Source organism: Phaenicophaeus curvirostris, chromosome 7 (assembly GCF_032191515.1).
Source record: "Phaenicophaeus curvirostris isolate KB17595 chromosome 7, BPBGC_Pcur_1.0, whole genome shotgun sequence".
NCBI lineage: Eukaryota > Metazoa > Chordata > Aves > Cuculiformes > Cuculidae > Phaenicophaeus > Phaenicophaeus curvirostris.
In genome coordinates this window covers 1,551,080-1,567,885 of record NC_091398.1, presented here as the reverse complement: position 1 = coordinate 1,567,885, position 16,806 = coordinate 1,551,080, and the positions used below count along the sequence as shown (strand labels likewise).

The 16,806-nt window shown below is 44.1% G+C and overlaps 1 protein-coding gene across 12 annotated transcripts in view; it reads right to left on the bottom strand.

The window, feature by feature from the left end:
* Window positions 1–16,806, bottom strand: part of UNC80 (unc-80 homolog, NALCN channel complex subunit) — a 114,130-nt gene that overhangs the window by 56,695 nt on the left and 40,629 nt on the right. For 7 of the 12 annotated variants that reach the window (XM_069860500.1, XM_069860506.1, XM_069860502.1 and 4 more), the window contains exons 22-26: window positions 12,711–12,883; window positions 6,446–6,658; window positions 4,869–5,040; window positions 2,317–2,450; window positions 1,740–1,905 (exon numbers count right to left, since the gene is read on the bottom strand). In XM_069860500.1, the coding sequence (XP_069716601.1) occupies window positions 1,740–1,905; window positions 2,317–2,450; window positions 4,869–5,040; window positions 6,446–6,658; window positions 12,711–12,883 (858 nt within the window). The remainder of the gene's footprint in view (window positions 1–1,739; window positions 1,906–2,316; window positions 2,451–4,868; window positions 5,041–6,445; window positions 6,659–12,710; window positions 12,884–16,806) is intronic. The other 5 variants (XM_069860505.1, XM_069860511.1, XM_069860508.1 and 2 more) reach the window with 1 other exon arrangement.

The following is a 16,806-nucleotide window of genomic DNA, read 5'->3' as shown; positions in this document are numbered from 1 at the left end:
TGAATTCTGTTCAGATCAGCCTCAACACAGTGGCTCAGCTCCCCCACACGCCAAACCATTTAAGCACATTTCACAAAGTCTGCAGAATCCCCTTTTAGCATCTCAACAAGTACATAAGACCCTCTGAGAGCCTGCATCTACCTAGCTCTGGTGTCGTGATTTCAGACCTACCTGGAGCAGATTCTACACAGTAAACTTGTTTCAATAGCTGTTAAGCCATACCTGGGGTTAGCAATGAGAGCCAAGTATTTAACACTCAGGAAAAAATAAAAGGAAACAGATTAGTACTTATCAAAGAGGTTGAGATAAATAAACCTGTCACTGCAGGCGAGAAAACTTAGTTACATTCACAAAACAACATCTTCTTATCTAGAAAAGTGCAGATTAGGAAAGATGCCTCTGCATCTGTTATGTGGATCCCCAGGAGGATATGCTGTGGCCAGAGAAAAGAACATAAATATTGTGATTCTAAAATATAACATAATCTTGCATTTATTTAGAATAAATATCTCAAATACATTTTTACTAGAGTATAGTCCTACCATAGTCACTTTGCCATCTCTAAAATGTAGTAAAAGAGGCAGTTTAGTAAAGGAATACTACGTGATAGTCTAGGAAAAAGGGAGAACAGGGAAAAATATCCAACTGAAACTATAGGGAAAATGAAGGGGTTTTCTAAGGACGCAGAAAGTTAATACTATTGTCTCAAAAATAACTCTATTCAGTATCATGCCTGCAACACAAAGGAAAACCTAAGTCAGCAATGCCTCTAAAAGCAGGATAGTCAGAGTCTGGCCACCAGCGTTTTCCAGCAGGACTGTGTGTTTGTAGCCGTTCTCCCACTCAGGTGACATCCCAGGGGATAACCAGCCACAGACTCCATTCTTCTCAAACGATCATCAAAAACTTATCCTTTTCAAACAACCATAGAAATTATCATTCAGGCATCTGGACCTTTCACAGCTATCGTGAGACAGAATTTAAACAGTTCAGGAAAGCTTGTTAGAGGGAGAATCATTTACAGTTTAGCCTCTAATTGCAAAAACGTCTGATGACTGTATATTGTATTGCAACACTTGTACCATCAGAGAGTATGTGAGTTTTGCATGAGATGGCTCAAAAATGGAAACACTCTGCTGTTCTCGGCAAACACAGTAAGCTTGAGGTCTGCTTGTACAGAATACACTAGGCTGGGAACATCGATCTGCTCGCCATCAAAAGCCACAGAGGTGTGTGTTTGTCATGTGGTAGCAAAGAATTCCAGAGATCAAGTGATCAGCCACTAATTCTGTGAGATGCCATGACTTCCAAACCAGCACTGATTTTCAGAAAGATCCCAGTCTTCCTTCCTGCCTACGGTTTTCCCCAAATGAAAAATTGTAATCGGAATAAAAAACAAACAAGAACTCTTTTGATCTTTATTTTCAAAGTGAATCAAATTGTCATGCTTCTCTCAGCATCCCACTGAGAGATGATTTCAAACAAGGCATCCTCCTTTTTAGAAACCTTGCAATGCTCTTAATCGGTTTCAGTCATAGCAGTATTTTATAAAATTTACATCTTTGCTTCTCACATTTGTTGTATTGAACCCTGAAGGCCAGAAGCATCTCAGAAATGATTTGAAGCCACGTGACTCCATGGCTGCCTGCTTTTCAACACAGTCTATGCAAATGAAAACATCAAACCAAGCGCCACTTCACAAGCCCTGAGAACACAGAAGCCTTTTTGTGCTGACAAACCTTTTTTCTCCTCGAAGCCAGCCTCAGATTTGAGGGTGTGGCTGCTGCTGTGCAGGGAATCCTTTGAATCTTCATTTTCATCCAAAACCCCAGCAAAGCTGATCTTTCTCTCATACCTGTGTCGGTCCATTTCAGGGTCCAGACGCAGCCTGCAGCTCTCCAGATCCTGCAGCAGAATGTAGACCACACAGATGGGCAAGCAGAATTGTTGCTAAAAGCCCACGATATTTTTAACATCTTAAAAGTTATCCTAGGATCATTGGACAGGCAGGAGACTCCTGTGGGTCCCAGTTAACAGTTATCATTTGCAATTGTTGTGGCAGGGGATTAAAGTTTGCTCAGCTGCATGGTTAGATAACAGTGTGATATATTAACACGACTTTTGAATGAGGAACTGGATATTTAATTAATACAAAAAATAGTGCAGCCAATAGGACCAAGGAAGCCATCCTTCCCCTGTATTCAGTATTGGTGAGGCTCCACCTCAGATCCTGGGTTCGGTTTTGGGCCCCTCACTACAAGAGGAACATTGAGTGGCTAAAGCGCGTCCAGAGAAGGGAATAGATGGTCCACTTACCACGAGAGGCTCAGTACGTGGCCTGGGCATGTAGGGAAAGGTCTCTCGAAGGAAAGTGGTTATCTCCAGGAGGAGCTGGCACGCAGCCATTTTCAGTGCAAAGGGACAACAACATTTGGTAGGATTCACAGTGCCTAGGAAAAAATATTGCCATGGTGAGCAAGGATTCATACAAAATCTGAATCCAAGAGGTGATGGACGTTTTCACATATGGTGCACAATGCAAGCTGCACTAAAGAAAAGGAAACCCCAGACTGCTACCTATGCAACTTTCCCTACACTAAAAAGAACGTAGTAAAGGAAATATCAACCCATGTATTTACCAGCACGTGTAATACTACTAATATCGCAGTGTTCTCTGGTATATATCATAATATATTATATTATAACATATTATATCATATCATAGTAGAATCAAAAAATGGTTTGGGTTGGAAGGGACCTTAAAACTCATTCTCAAAATACACGGAGTTATGACTACCCAGCAAAGAGGCACTGTGCCTACTATTAATTACTGCCCTGATAAGTGGGAAAGACAGCCTCCTCTGAAGTCAGGCTCCTTTATTTGTGCACAGAATCCAAGTGTTATTTAGAGATCAACAAGAAAAAAAAGAATCAAACTGCTTAATCAAATTATACATTGAAATGCTCAACCTAAAACAAAGGGAGAAAGGGAGGAGATCATGAAAATACTTCAAGTTTTGTCTCAACTGTCTCAATCAGCTTCAAAAGCCCTGCACTTCGTAACCCCTCTAAAGCCATTCAAAGCCTAAAGAGTAGGAACGATTCTTCAGTGCCTGATCAATTTGAAAAATACCACTTAGGATGATGGACAGCAAAAAAAGTAAATAAAAAAAAATCAATTGTGACCACAACTAACCCCACCCATTTTTAAGAATGCCTGATATTATCACCTGCATACATTTCAGATAGATTTAGATTTTTCACTGACTGTCCCCCATGCATGATCTAATCACTTTTTGCAAAGCAAGCAAACAACTGAGAGGGCACTGCAGGGATCAGATAAAACCAGGTGAATTCTGTGATGCGTGCTAATTCCTCTGGACACATTACCAGTAACAAGTTATGGACCTTGTAGGGACTAAAATAATCTGAACTGCCAAATACAGATGAGACGTACAGAGTAATGGAATATCCAGCCACATAGTTCATGCCCCTCAGTCTGCTCCTTCAAGCACACTGGGCAGAATCTCTGCCTTCAGCATGAAAGCAGATCATTATTTTCAGACCCTGGCTTTCAGTACTGAGTTTTCACGTGGCTTTCTAGACCATAAAATCATCGAATGCTTTGGGTTGGAAAGAACCTTTACAGGTCATCAAGCCCAACCGCCCCGCAGGAGCTGGGACATCTTTAACCGGATTAGGTTGCTCAGAGCCACAACTCACTCTCTCTGTTTGCTTGTCTCAGACCAACCTTCTAAAGGAGCTCCACGTCCCCTCAGCAGTGCCTTCTCAGTGGCTGAAGAGGGACAAGACCATTCTGCTGCTTGGTCATGGGAATGCAGTTGTCCTTCACCTTTCAAGAGTCATTCATGATGCAAAGGAGGGAGAACCGTGGGTGCACTCTCTTGTTTTGGATATATCTCTTAAAGAGCCAACAGAACACCCACGAACACCCACGCTCATGTAGCTGCTACCACGTGTGAAGTTCTACCTTAGGGCCAACACGGTCTCTTGAGATCATACCCCACAAATGCCATTTGACTGCTTCCACCTACCTCTCTCTACTCCAGAGCCGGCCTTTATGCAGTGACAAGAACAAACCCAGAACCACAGGAAGAGAAACCAGAAGATAACGAACAGTGCTAGCAGACTACATCCAATGGCAAACAACAGGTCACGGACACAGGAACCACTACAACACACACAGATATGCAGATGGCGTCTGGAGGGGACATCACATCACGTTTGTTACCACCATCACCAACACCAGTCTGTGTCGTGACTTCGTTTATTCTGATTCACAGGGCGTGCTATAATTTTAACGCCTATCTAGGATGTCATTATTGGTGATCTGTGACACCCCCTGCCCAACCCTAATGTACACACATGCACAAATGTGTGTGTTTTGCTCGTCTTGCTGGTACACAGGTTTTTAATGGTAGTTTTTACACCACCGTGCCATATTTCTGCCTGAGAAACAGGCAGATACACTGAAGTCAAGATGTAAAAGCTGTGCCAATTCTCATCAGGTGAGGGAATGGATGTTAAGAAACAGAAATAATTGGGGAGAATGGGGAGTCTGAACCACTTCTGGCACTCAAGTGACAACAAGAATCAAGAAATAAATCATTACCCTGCTTATAATTGCAGCTGCCAGTATATAGGAACTACAATTCACTGCCAGGTTTCCCCTCCTTTTCTTTCAAAGCCTCCCAAGTGCTGCTACCTGTCTGTCATGTTGTACATCCAAGCACAGAAAGAACAGGGAAGGAAACTGGGGTGACGGTGAGGGACTGGGAAATACAGCTGTGTGGCAAGAGGATGAAAAGAGAAGAAAAATTAAGTGCTCCTAAAGCAGAGGTTCTTACAAGCGGGGGTTCTTGTAGTAAAGGGAGTCTCCTTACTGTCATCTAAAAAGTCTTCTTCCTCATCCTCCTTTCTCAGGCGCCTCTTGGTCTCCTCGTCATAAATGAGGCCCAGCAGGTTGGCAGGGCTCTCGCTCTCCGCATGGCACAGCTCGTTGAGGCGGACACCGATCGCCTGCAGAAACAGAAAGCACAGGGTAAGAATTTCAGCCCAGCTCACTGGTGGCCAGGGGCTCTGCTCCATGCAGGCCGTGGGGGTGTTCCAGCCAGAAGAAAATGTCAGAGAATCATATAGAATGGTTTCAGTTGGAAGAGACCTTAAAGCCCATCCAGTTCTACCCCCTGTCACGGGCAGGGACACCTCTCACTGGATCAGGTTGCTCAAAGACTCATCCAACCCCGCGTTGAACATCTCCAGGGATAGGGCAGCCATGTCCTGCCTTTATTTTTATTGCCTGTGAAATGGACTAAGGTAGAGAAAAGGATGATAGTGGTTTAATTGCTACCAAAACCACAATTTATTTCCTATACCAAGAGAGAAAGCTTATTAACTTGGGTGCTAATTAGGCAAGGTTCTCCCTGGGTCGTGTTTTGTGGTGGGAACATACTGACATGGCCAGCACTAGCTCATGGTTCTCTACAACGTGCTCCACTGAGAAGCACATGTTGGTTAAACCTAGGAGAACAGGGGTCAGCAAGGCTGATTAGGTATAGATTTCAGCAGTACCCCAAGACTGCAGAACACAAGGGGTTTCAAGTTCCCCTGAGCCTTGGATCTTGTGTCTCTTCTTTTTACCTTTTTTTCTTTTGGAACATGATGCTCACAACAAAAATCTCTGGTTTTGTGGGAAGAAGTGAATAGCACAAAGCCCACTTCCCTCTACAAATAGGTAACAGGGACCACAGAGGTCAAAGGAACTGCTCTCCCTATTTTGAGTTGTGTGAAATGACTTGTGATAAGCGGCAGATCTCCAGGAGGTGCAATCTGGTGGGTTTCCAAAGAAACTGCAAGCGGCATGGACAGAACCAGGCAGGGCAACTGCCTAGGTCAGGCGTGGTAAGAGCTCACCATCAACTCGAAGGAGTCAAGCTCAAAACAAATGAAGACAGCTCTTTCGATGACAAGTAGTAGCCCTGTAGTATTCCTTGCCAAAGAATGAGCGCTAACAGTCTGTGAGGGTGCAGAGAGAGACTGAATAGCTACATCAAAGAGAAATCCATTACGAAATATACAGCACTACATCCAGTTCCAGCAGCCCTACGCTAAAAATACTTGGAAGATAGAGAAAAAGCAAGTAGTATCCCACCCCCCACTCTTACTCCTCCTTAGGCATTCACACATGGCAAGTACTGGAAACAGGACAGCGGACCAAATGGATGCTCAGATGGAACACAGCAGGGGCAGGGGAGGGAAAAGGACACTGCTGCATCCTAACAAAGTCCATTTCCATTAGGAGATGAACCGATCCCGACAGGCTGTGAAGTTGGAAGGGAGGCTTATGAGTCCCCATTTGACTGGAACTGAAATTCTGCATCTTGGTATATTTTTTAATGTAAGTAGAAGAGAAACAATCACTTACGTCTCCCCACTGGTAGAAGAGCTTAGCTGCGTTCCACTGCAGCTTCTGGTTCCTTTTGTTGCCCACGACAGGAGAACGTCCACGGGACAGCCCTTTCTTCGTGATGTTCACATGGTGGCCCTTCATCCACTCAGGCCAGTTGCCGCGATTGCAGCGGTGAACGAAGCGTGCGCACTCGAGGAACAGCGCTGCTCTCGCCACCACGGGAGCTTCCTGGAATGTTTGCAAGAGATCCTTTTAAATATGAATGCATTGGAAAATACAAATAAATTGGAAAAACCCTCTGAACATTAGAGGATATTGTGCTTTAATCAATCGCTTGCCATGGAGTCACACGGATTGAGCAATCCCTCCATCACCATCTGACACCAGGATCTCTGCCATAAGTCTCACCTCTTGAGCTAACAAAACCAACTTAAAACCAACCTCATTTCCACACTTGTCTGTAATAATTTCTTTCATAAACCATGTAACTGCTGAAAAGCAGAAACGTCCATCTGACACACCCAAATTTTCTTTTCACCTTCACTAGCAAGGCTGCAAGTGCAAACAGCAGCACGGCCACGTGAATTCCAACATTTGTCACGTTCAGTTCTTGGGGGTGAAAGCATCGATGGACACTTGCTGAGGCTAAGAGCAGCGCTATTTTGCGCTTACGACCAGCAGATATGGAGAGTGAAATCCACTACTGACAGAAGGCAATCAAATCTCACTTTGTGCCCAACTTAACATCAGGCAGCTGAGTTTCGAAGTGATGGCCTTGACTATATTCCAGGGGAAAATGCTCCTGCCCCTAGCTTGGAGAAGCACTTCTCTTTAATGATAGAAATGATATTGAGTCCATCTCAGCATGCATTAAATGTCCCAGCAGGATCTATGTTAGAGCAATAAAGAAACTCTCAAATACATTAAAAAACTGGACACTGTAATTTGTTTCCTAACAGGCAGCTTGGACTCAGGAAGAAGCGTTCTTCCCAGCAGTCTACAGCTCTGCAAAATTAGCATCTCTACTGCCATGGAAAGGGGCTAAAAGCAACTGCCTCTCCTAATTTCCATCTAATTTTCCTCCTCTCTTCCTGCAATTTTCAGAAGCGAAACCCCCTGCGGCCAGTAATGTTGTAAAACCAAGAATCCAACAATGTCCACAATTCACATACTGGCTTGAAAGGTTCCTTAGCAGGGATTTCACAGAGCACAAACACCTGTATGCCAGACATTTAGATGCTGAAGGCCTTAATGAGACAATTTAAAACAGATGAGGGGAGGTTCCTCACCTGTGGTCCATAAATAACAGATGAGCCTTGAGACCACAGAAGATGGCCTGAGCTCAGTTGGGGGAATATCATTAAATAATGCCTCCACGAATGCTTTAATCAATACTGAAAGCAACAAATTTCAGACCAATGCTGCAAAAGCTTGGGAACTGATTTAAGAATTTCTGCACTGTAGCTAAACTTACAGCTAGAAATTACAATCAACAGGACTGAAAAAAGTCAAGCCTTTAGAGGACTAGCAAAAAATTAAAAAAAAAAAAAAGATATTTTGTCTGTATTAAAAGGAAAACCCATGTTAATTGTTTCCTGACATTACATCCTGGTGTAGCTTCTTGCTCATATTTTATTTCAATGTATAGCCAGCAGATGGAAAAAAACAACCCATGACAAATTATTTGTTGCTCACATGCAGTATGGAGTAGAGAATAGGTGAGGATTTATTCTTTTATTCTCACACGCTAAAACCTCACCCAGACCTAGAGACACATGAAAAAAATGAAGCCCCAGCTTTAGTTTAGTCTCTTCGTGGCTTAGTTCACCTTTGTTAAAGCCATAGATTCCTAGCACATAGGAATCTTGTAAAGACAAGTGTTGTAACACAATGGAAGCACTCAATGAGGTTAAATAAACTGGGATATTAAATACCATGGAAGCATTCAATGACTTAACCTGAGCTGGGATATTATATACCCTGGAAGCACTCAATGTCTCTAACTAAACTGGGACATTAAACATTGTGGAAGCACTCAATGACTCTAAACTGGGATATGTAGGACAGGGAGGTGAAGGGGAGGAGGGGAGCATCCTGGAGCAGGAGATCCAAATTAAAAATCACTGAAAGGACCTCCTGCAGGAAGGAGGACTTTCTGAACACCGCGGGGCACAAGCTCGCCGTGATTGCTTACCTGAGGCTCAGAGAAACCTGAAGCAGCAGCAAGAGAAAGATGAAGATGTGACAGAATGGACATGGATGGATTCACATCACAGAGAAACACATCACAAATGGAGAGAAATGAATCAGGCAGGCGAGGCATAGCTGAAAAGAACACAAGTTACCATAGTCACTGTCAAAACTTAACACAGCAGCAATCCCCTCACCTGCCCGTGCCTGGGAAACTGTCCACAACTCCACTTCCAGCATCAGATCTACTGTATCGCTTTGCCTTTTGGAAAGCGGTCTTGTGTTGTATAAATTGACCTGAATAAGAACCCACCACTTCTTAAATGATGTTTCAAGTACTCCCATTAGAGTTTTTCAACAGATTTGTACTGATAACAGCAAAAGCAAGGACCTGGGTGGGAGGCAGCAAATACAGGATGCATTTGGCATTTCACAGCAGACCATTATTGTTCAAGTACAGCTGATTCTGCAGAGTTCTGCAACTGCAGAGCGTTTAGGTCCAGTTTGGTTTTCAAGGATCATGAATTTTGCAAGACTCCTCAATGAGCAGTCATTTTCTCGTGCCGTTTCTTATATTCTGCAAAGCACTCAGAGAAAAAAAATCATTTCCACTGGTCTCTTCAAGGAAAAAAAGAAAAAGGCAAAGTATCAACAATCTACTTTTAATGTAAATAAAGTATATCCAGGTACTGTCAAAAGCAGCTGACTGGGTAGCTCTGCTTTGCCGAGCCACAAGGTAAGTCTGGCACGAGGAGTAGCTTAGCAGGTGTGGGAGGACAGGAGAGTAAATTATTAACCAATGTTGAGGAGAATTGCCTCAAAAATGTTCAAACCTCTCTGATCATATCTCAAAATGGTCAGCTCTTCATTTCTCTGCCCACCATCTACTCCGGGGACCTGTTTGGAGCAATCTCCCATTTCTTTCCCTCTTCTGGACAAATATTCCTCCTCTGGAAACAGGCACAGGGAAAGAACAGAGCCTGCCTAAGACCTTTGGTGACATGGAGTCAGGACACTGGCAGGTATTCCAGCAGCTTAGACTTCCTTCTGCCCACACAACACTTAGAAGGTCCTCTCCAACACAACCCTGCCACAAAGCAGCGCCATTATGGCATTTCAACAAGGAGAAGAGCTCCCACGTTTTCCTGGAGAAGTGTGAGGGTGACAGGTGTCACACATTGCTAAACTGCTCCAAGGAAGCCTTCCATTTCCACACCAGAGTCCTTTACACTATTTTTATTAGGGTACCTTAGGTGACTTCTTTAGACAATGCTAGTTTATTGGAATCCTCTGCAGAAAGCAGACCACAGACTGAAATATCACATTTCTTGCCTTCCAACCTCCAAAGCTCCTTTAGAAGGGAAAGAAAATCAGTTTTACTATTTCCAAGTCCAGCTTTAAGCTGAAACTGTCTGCAACACATCATCAATTGTCACTGAACGTTTGCAAAGCCACAAACTGATGGCAGTTTTATAAAATCCAGTCAAGGATGGATGCTGCTTCAGGGAAAATATGTTAACTACCTCATTTCTGAACCTAAGGCAACATTCCATTTGATATATAAGTAAATAATTACCTCCACAAGGATGCAGCCTATGTTTCATTGCTCTAAGTTCTTTAAATCGCTGTGACAAACTTATATAAACAGCCAGGCTGATCAAAGATCTTAAGTTGATATAAGAGTGGAATTCTCAAAATCTGCATGAAGAAGTATGCTGAAGAAGTTCATCAAAGAACAGAAATGGGAGCTGTTTGCCTTTCCTTTTTTTAAGGGTTGCCATAGCAACCAGGCTGCATAAAATTACTTACAAAGTTTTAATTTGCATCAAACCCGATTCAAACTCTACTTCAAACGCCCAAAAGCAGGACTTAAAAACCCAGAATATTTTATGTCAGTTGTGCTCTTTTGACATAGAATGTGGGAATTTTCTGTGGCAGCGCATGGAATTGCCGTTAAGGAACAGTGAAATAACAAGCTGTCATCTTTGAAACCTGCAGTGCCAGAGCTTCCTTAACTCTCATAGATCTCCAACTCTTTGCAGACAAAAAGCTAGCTCAACAGGTCTTGTAAGGCCTCTCACAAGCCTGTAATTAGAACAAGACTTATAGAACAAACACTTCTTCCTTCTTCAGCCTCAGACCCTCTAGAAACTCTGGTACCAAAGCCTTGTGCATCATTCAGCAGAAAGGAGACGAACTCTAGTGTGTAAAAGCCACCTCTGGAAGCCAGAGCAGACATCATCAAACAGTTCATGCTGACCAAGAGCTTTTGCTTGACTTCACAGACAGGTACAAGCAAAATTGGTCTGTGGCTTAAGCGTTTAGCCAGTGTAAAAACTAAACAGGACATCTACAAGTAATAGGGATGTGATTGTGAAACCCCTGCCAAAAGCCCTCTTGTCTGATTCATTAGCACGCAGAGCAGCACATCCTCAGAAGGATCTCAGAGACACACTTGAAGCAATCAGCTCCTTCCTGCCCACCCAAGCACCTTACACTCCCTGGCTGAGTTTAGAATTGGCAACGGCAGCCTCAGAGCACGAAGCTGTCTTTGTGGGGCACACCTGGCAGGAGTTACTGTCTCCCTAAACCACTTCCTGAGCTCACCACAACCACTTCTGACCGAGAGAGCATGAGATAGGTTTCCCCATCAGCCACTGCTTCCAGAGCTTCCAGCCAGGGGGCCAATGTCCAACAGGAAGAGTGGGAACTAGTGAAGAAAACACCTGCCTGCTGGAAGAACCAGTCCAAACAGCAGAGCTAGATGTAAAGTGAGCAACAGGAACTTTGGGCCGATATTAATGCAGACTTGCTGGGATCTGCAGCTTGAGGACGCGAGGTTAACAAGAATGTGTAAAGGCACAGAGTAGATCATCCCCACAACAACGGTGCAGGCAAAGCAACACAGCTCAGGGCACAGCACTAGCAGAAGAGGAGAGTCCATGAGGCTGGCATCTCCAGCAGCAAGCAAACAACTGAATACGAGTACAAATGGCACGACAGTCAAAGAGGCAAGAAGCAGGAAAATAAGGGACAGAGAGGATGTCATGCTCCGAGAGCAGTGGCTTTCAATCGTTTTTAGTTTGCAGACACCCAAACGCTCATAGAATCATGGAATGGTTTGGCTTGGAAGGGACTTCAAAGCCCATGCAGTCCCACCTCTGCCATGGGCAGGGACACCTCCCACTGGATCAGAGGCTCCAAGCCCCATCCAGCCTGGCCTTGAACCCCTCCAGGGATGGGGCAGCCACCCCTGCTCTGGGCAACCTGGGCCAGGGCCTCCCCACCCTCACAGCAAAACATTTCTCCCTAAGATCTCATCTCAATCTCCCCTCTTTCAGCTTCAAACCATTTCCCATCATCCCATCCCTGCAATTCTCGTGGAAGGAAGCCGAAGAGCCCTGTGCAGAGAAGTTACTGCTAATTGGCTGGCTTTTCATAGCTGGCTGTCACACTCCTGTGCCTGTCACACAAGCACCTTGCAGAGTCCCACTGGCCCACGACCCACAGGCTGAAGGCCACTGCTTTAGAAATGGAAGGCACTGTTAAAAAACCAGCAGCTGCAAGGAAAAGAGGAAGCGAGATACAGAAGAGACACTCAGTCAGGAAGGAGGGATTAAATTACGTAACTTCTGTGATTTGCATCTGCAAATTAGCAATATCTGCCCTCAAAAGCACACATGCTGAAGTTCTTTCCACTGACTGGCTCTGGTGACTGAGGTATTTATAGCCCTGTCAGAGCTCCTGGGTGGAACTACTATGCCTCCCCAGGCAGTTATCCAGCCTTCAATCCTTAGCTTGTAGGTTATTATTGACAGTAGGAGCAGAAGCAGGATGGCTGTGAGCAAAATTTGAAGCCTGACAAGAAAAGCTTTGCATTGGCAATAATCTGTTCATGGGGAGCCATGTAACAAAAAAAAGATCTGTTTTTTCTGCATACTCATCCTGTCCCAGATGCTAAAACTCCACCTAATATGATGCTTTACCTGCTTTCTGTGCGGGCATGAACAGCATCAGTGAACGACAAGGGACCACCACGTATGCACATGCTCTCACTCGGCAGGTAAAAATACACCAACAAAGGACTTACAAGGTCTAGGGCTGCTGCCAAAATGGAGGCATCAGGGATAGTGCCTGGTTCACAGCAGTTCAGGAGGAACTGAAAGCGCTTCATGCCTTGGCGGATTGCTCCCAGGTTCACAACATTCTTGGATTTTCCTCCTTCTTGGTTGGAGGCCAAGTGATCGTCAAAGCTATGGCAACCTGAAGAGGCAGAGAGTACAGAGGGGATGCAGGGAGGGGTAGGGAGAAGGGAACAGAGTCTCTCACCAACAAAAAAAAACTGTCACAAAACCCCCGATGAGTACAGTCTCGGTTTAAATCCCTTCCTCACCTGGATGTGTTAGGTTGAAGTTAACAGGGGCATGTTTACAATTGTCATGACTTCTGTGTAACTGGTGTACAGCAAGCCAGATTCTGGTCTTGGCCATGTTGATGTCTGCCCTAAACCATGCCACTACATTCTGTATGGAAGCACAGGATCTATTCCAGCATAGGGGGACCAGAATATGGCCCTTTCTCCCCACCTCTTTAACAAAGAACATCATACTTAGTGTCCATTTTTCCTGAATAATCTCTTCTCTTACTTCTCTATTGCCTCTAAGTTTACCTTGAAGTGGAGCATGCAGAAACCTTACTCCTCATGTATCAATTTAGTAATATATCACCTACCAGGACAGAAAAAATCAGTAGCAAATATTCACAGTGTTCTAGAAGGAAATCAAGCACTGGCCTGTTTTTAGGCACACACCTTCTGCAGTTACCAGGATACCCAAAGTGAAGCTGGACTCAACTCCTAGGTGTCATCATCGTTCCAGCTTCTGGTTGAAGTGTCCGCACTTTTGGGGATGGAAAGCTCCCTAGTAAGAGTTCCTTTTGAATATGAAGCTAGCACCTTCCTTCAAGCACAATTTTAAACTCCGTGCGTAGAGCTCACATGATAAACCAACTAATCCCAATAGCGATTGGAACAAACACTTCTGAACACACAAGATCATTGCGCAGTCAGTACCCAGAGTCGAGAGAGTGACGGAAAGATACAGAGAAAACAGGAAAATCTTTTCAAGGCCAAGGTGGCTGGTCAAAACAAGAATAATCTGGGCTTTTTGTCTTTATCCATAATACTCTCCCAGTTTACATACGGAAGTACAAATGTTTACAGAATACTGAAGGACAGAGCACTAAAGAAGAGAACAACTAGTGGAGAACTCAAGATTTGCTTGAAACAGGGATTAGAAAGACAAGAGGCAAAACATCAGCTCTACAGGACTTTGTGACTTCTTCCTCAGAGAAGAAGCATGGCTGAAAACTTAAAAGTCCCTTTGAGATTGCACTCCCCAGAATTACTTGGAAAGCATTTGTGTACCACAAACGACAGAAAAACAACAACATTGATCTTCAATTTTTCCCCTGCAGACAGAGGTATAATGGATTTCCAGAGACTTCTTTACAGACCTGGGGCTTTTCTCTCTCCAGTGAAACTGTACATAGTTTTCCAGTAAGCAAAATATTCCTACACTGGGAAATATTTCATCAAAAAGGAACAAACAAACAAAGTAGAAGCAACAGGCAGCACATTTACATAAATGAACAGGCAGAAATACCCTTTTTTTCCAACTCCTGTTTTCTTACAGCCTGTAGCACAGTATCTGAGCCTGGTGTAACACTAACTTATTTGAGGCAAAAATATTTCTTATTCAGGGCCTTGTTAGGGCTGTGCCTGTAGGAGATAAAGAACAGAAACTTGAGTTTCTGATACAGAAAGGTGCGTCTAAGGTATCTCCCAACCCCCACTATAAAGACCTAGCAGAGACTTTGTCCATCTGGGCCTGGTGGCATTACCTAGACTCTAGTGCTACAGCTCTTTGCTGCTGTAGCCTTGCTGCAAGCAGGGAAGCCCTCACCAGTTTCATGTTAAGGGGACTCAGCCCTGCAGAAGATCTCCCCCAGTGAGCAGAGAATATTTCCTAACACAGCAGGACACTGGATATCCACGCTCCTGCTGCCCTTGGAGCAAGCGAGGGCTGCACTGGGTGTGTGCTGTGTGCCTGGAACACCCTGGCAACTTCACCGGTCACTCACAATGCCTGAAGGAACATTAAGGGTCTCACGTCAACATACTGTAACTCACTTCTGTACATATGCCTAGTAGAGGTAAAAAGGTCATCACAATAAGCATTTTTTAATGCATGAATGTGCACATACCTATGTGTATATATCTACGCATACACATGCACACATACAGATACATACACAGAGGTCTGCTTACATACGTATCCAACACAGAATTCCTCGTGGTCCGAATGATACATCACAATGAAAATTGCCATTTATAAATGATGTGACAAGTTATTCTGCATTCTAATATTAATTTTTGACTGTAATGCATTTCTCCTCTCTCTGTTTTCTTTTAAATTTGGCCTACTATGTTAAAAACCCAAAAACACAAGAGGAACTATCACATGGAAAAAGCATGAGCAAAGAAATGGCATCGCATCACAAATGGCAAGAATGGGAAGGCAGAAACAGGTTCCAAAACAACGCTTTAGGGTCCGACCTTGAGGGATTTCATAGCAGGCCCATCCACCTTCAAGAGGCTTTTATCCTCTTCTCCACAAGCACATAAACCCTGCCGATCACTGTGGAAGATACAGAAGCACTGGAAGTTCGAAGGCCCTCTGTAACGTTGCTGTTCTACTGCATTACAAAGGTCTCACGCTGATTTTGCTATGCAGATAGACACGCAGGCACGTACAACTCCTCTGCTATTTTGGCTAACAGCACGTGGCTTTCACTGCACACCACAGATCCTTGTGGACACGGTGCTACAACTTCCTTGGCTCTCACATTTTGCCTTTTAAACATCCTCCCTGCGCTTCAGTGAGTGATCGGGCAACAGCCCAAGCCTCCCCATCACTGGACAACTTGCCCATTTCTCATTCTAACATGCAAGGGTCTCTGTCTTCGACCCACTGCATCTTTTTTATTATGGTATTTCTAAAGCATATGTCAAAACCAAGCACATATCACGTCTACGTCTTCTCTCACAGGCATGCAAAAGACGTTTTAAGTTCTCTTTATGAATTACATAAATTCTGATGTTACTCACAGAAGGCTGAAGAATGGACAACACTTCCAGAGCTCAAAACCCCAGTACTAAAGTGTCACCCGAGCTTTGTATAGACATAAGATGTGCCTTGCATACTGGCCTTCCCAGGGCCAACACTAAATCCATGCCACTAAACCAAGCATTGGGGCATTCTAGGCAGAAAGAAACGTAGTGGCATTAAAACAGCATTAGCAAGATATAAGACTTATTTCCTACAAGAAAACACGAAGGACATCTCACCCAAGCACTGCAGAAACAGCTGCGGCAGCCTATAAAGATCCCCTGCTGCTCAGTTTTTCGTTCCCAGTAAGATCTGGGAGAAAATATAGCGGAGGTATTTCACACCTCCTTCAGCACAAAGTAGTGGATGAAGGGAACAAGGCAGTTCCTTCCATCATGAGGAGGGATATTTACCTTCATCTACCAAGCTACAACTATCTGCTGGGCTGATGCCTTCTTCTTGGTGGCTGAGGGGCTGGTACTGGATGATCTTTAAGGTCCCTTCCAACACAAACCACTCTACGATTCTTCTAAAAGAAGGCTACTTTTCACCTAGGAGTTAGCTGGAGACCACCACCAGTGATTCTGCAGCGGTGGAATGATGACGCCTCTGAGACGCTCATGCTGTTCTCCTCTCACCTTGCAAGTGTTTCACTGGAGGTCTGAGACAGATGATGGTGAAACACGTACAATGCAGTGTCCAAGTGTAACGCCACAAAACCAAAACGTAATGCCAGAGATTGTAATGTACTGTAAAGCTACAGAAATGACGGTGAAAATGAAAAATCTACTCCTTTTTGTGTGTTTTTGGGAGTCGGTTGGGGTTCTCTTGAAAAAGCAGTAACAGAACTTCAAGATACAAGGCTGTCTCCCTGACAACAAGGATGAGCTCTGCGCTGAGGACATGAGCATGGGAACGGCTGCATGACATTTTAAACCAGAATATATTGTGACCTCGCGCTATTCATAAAGGCTCTTCTCAGACATTTCTGATTGTGAAAATGCAATGCAATTAAAT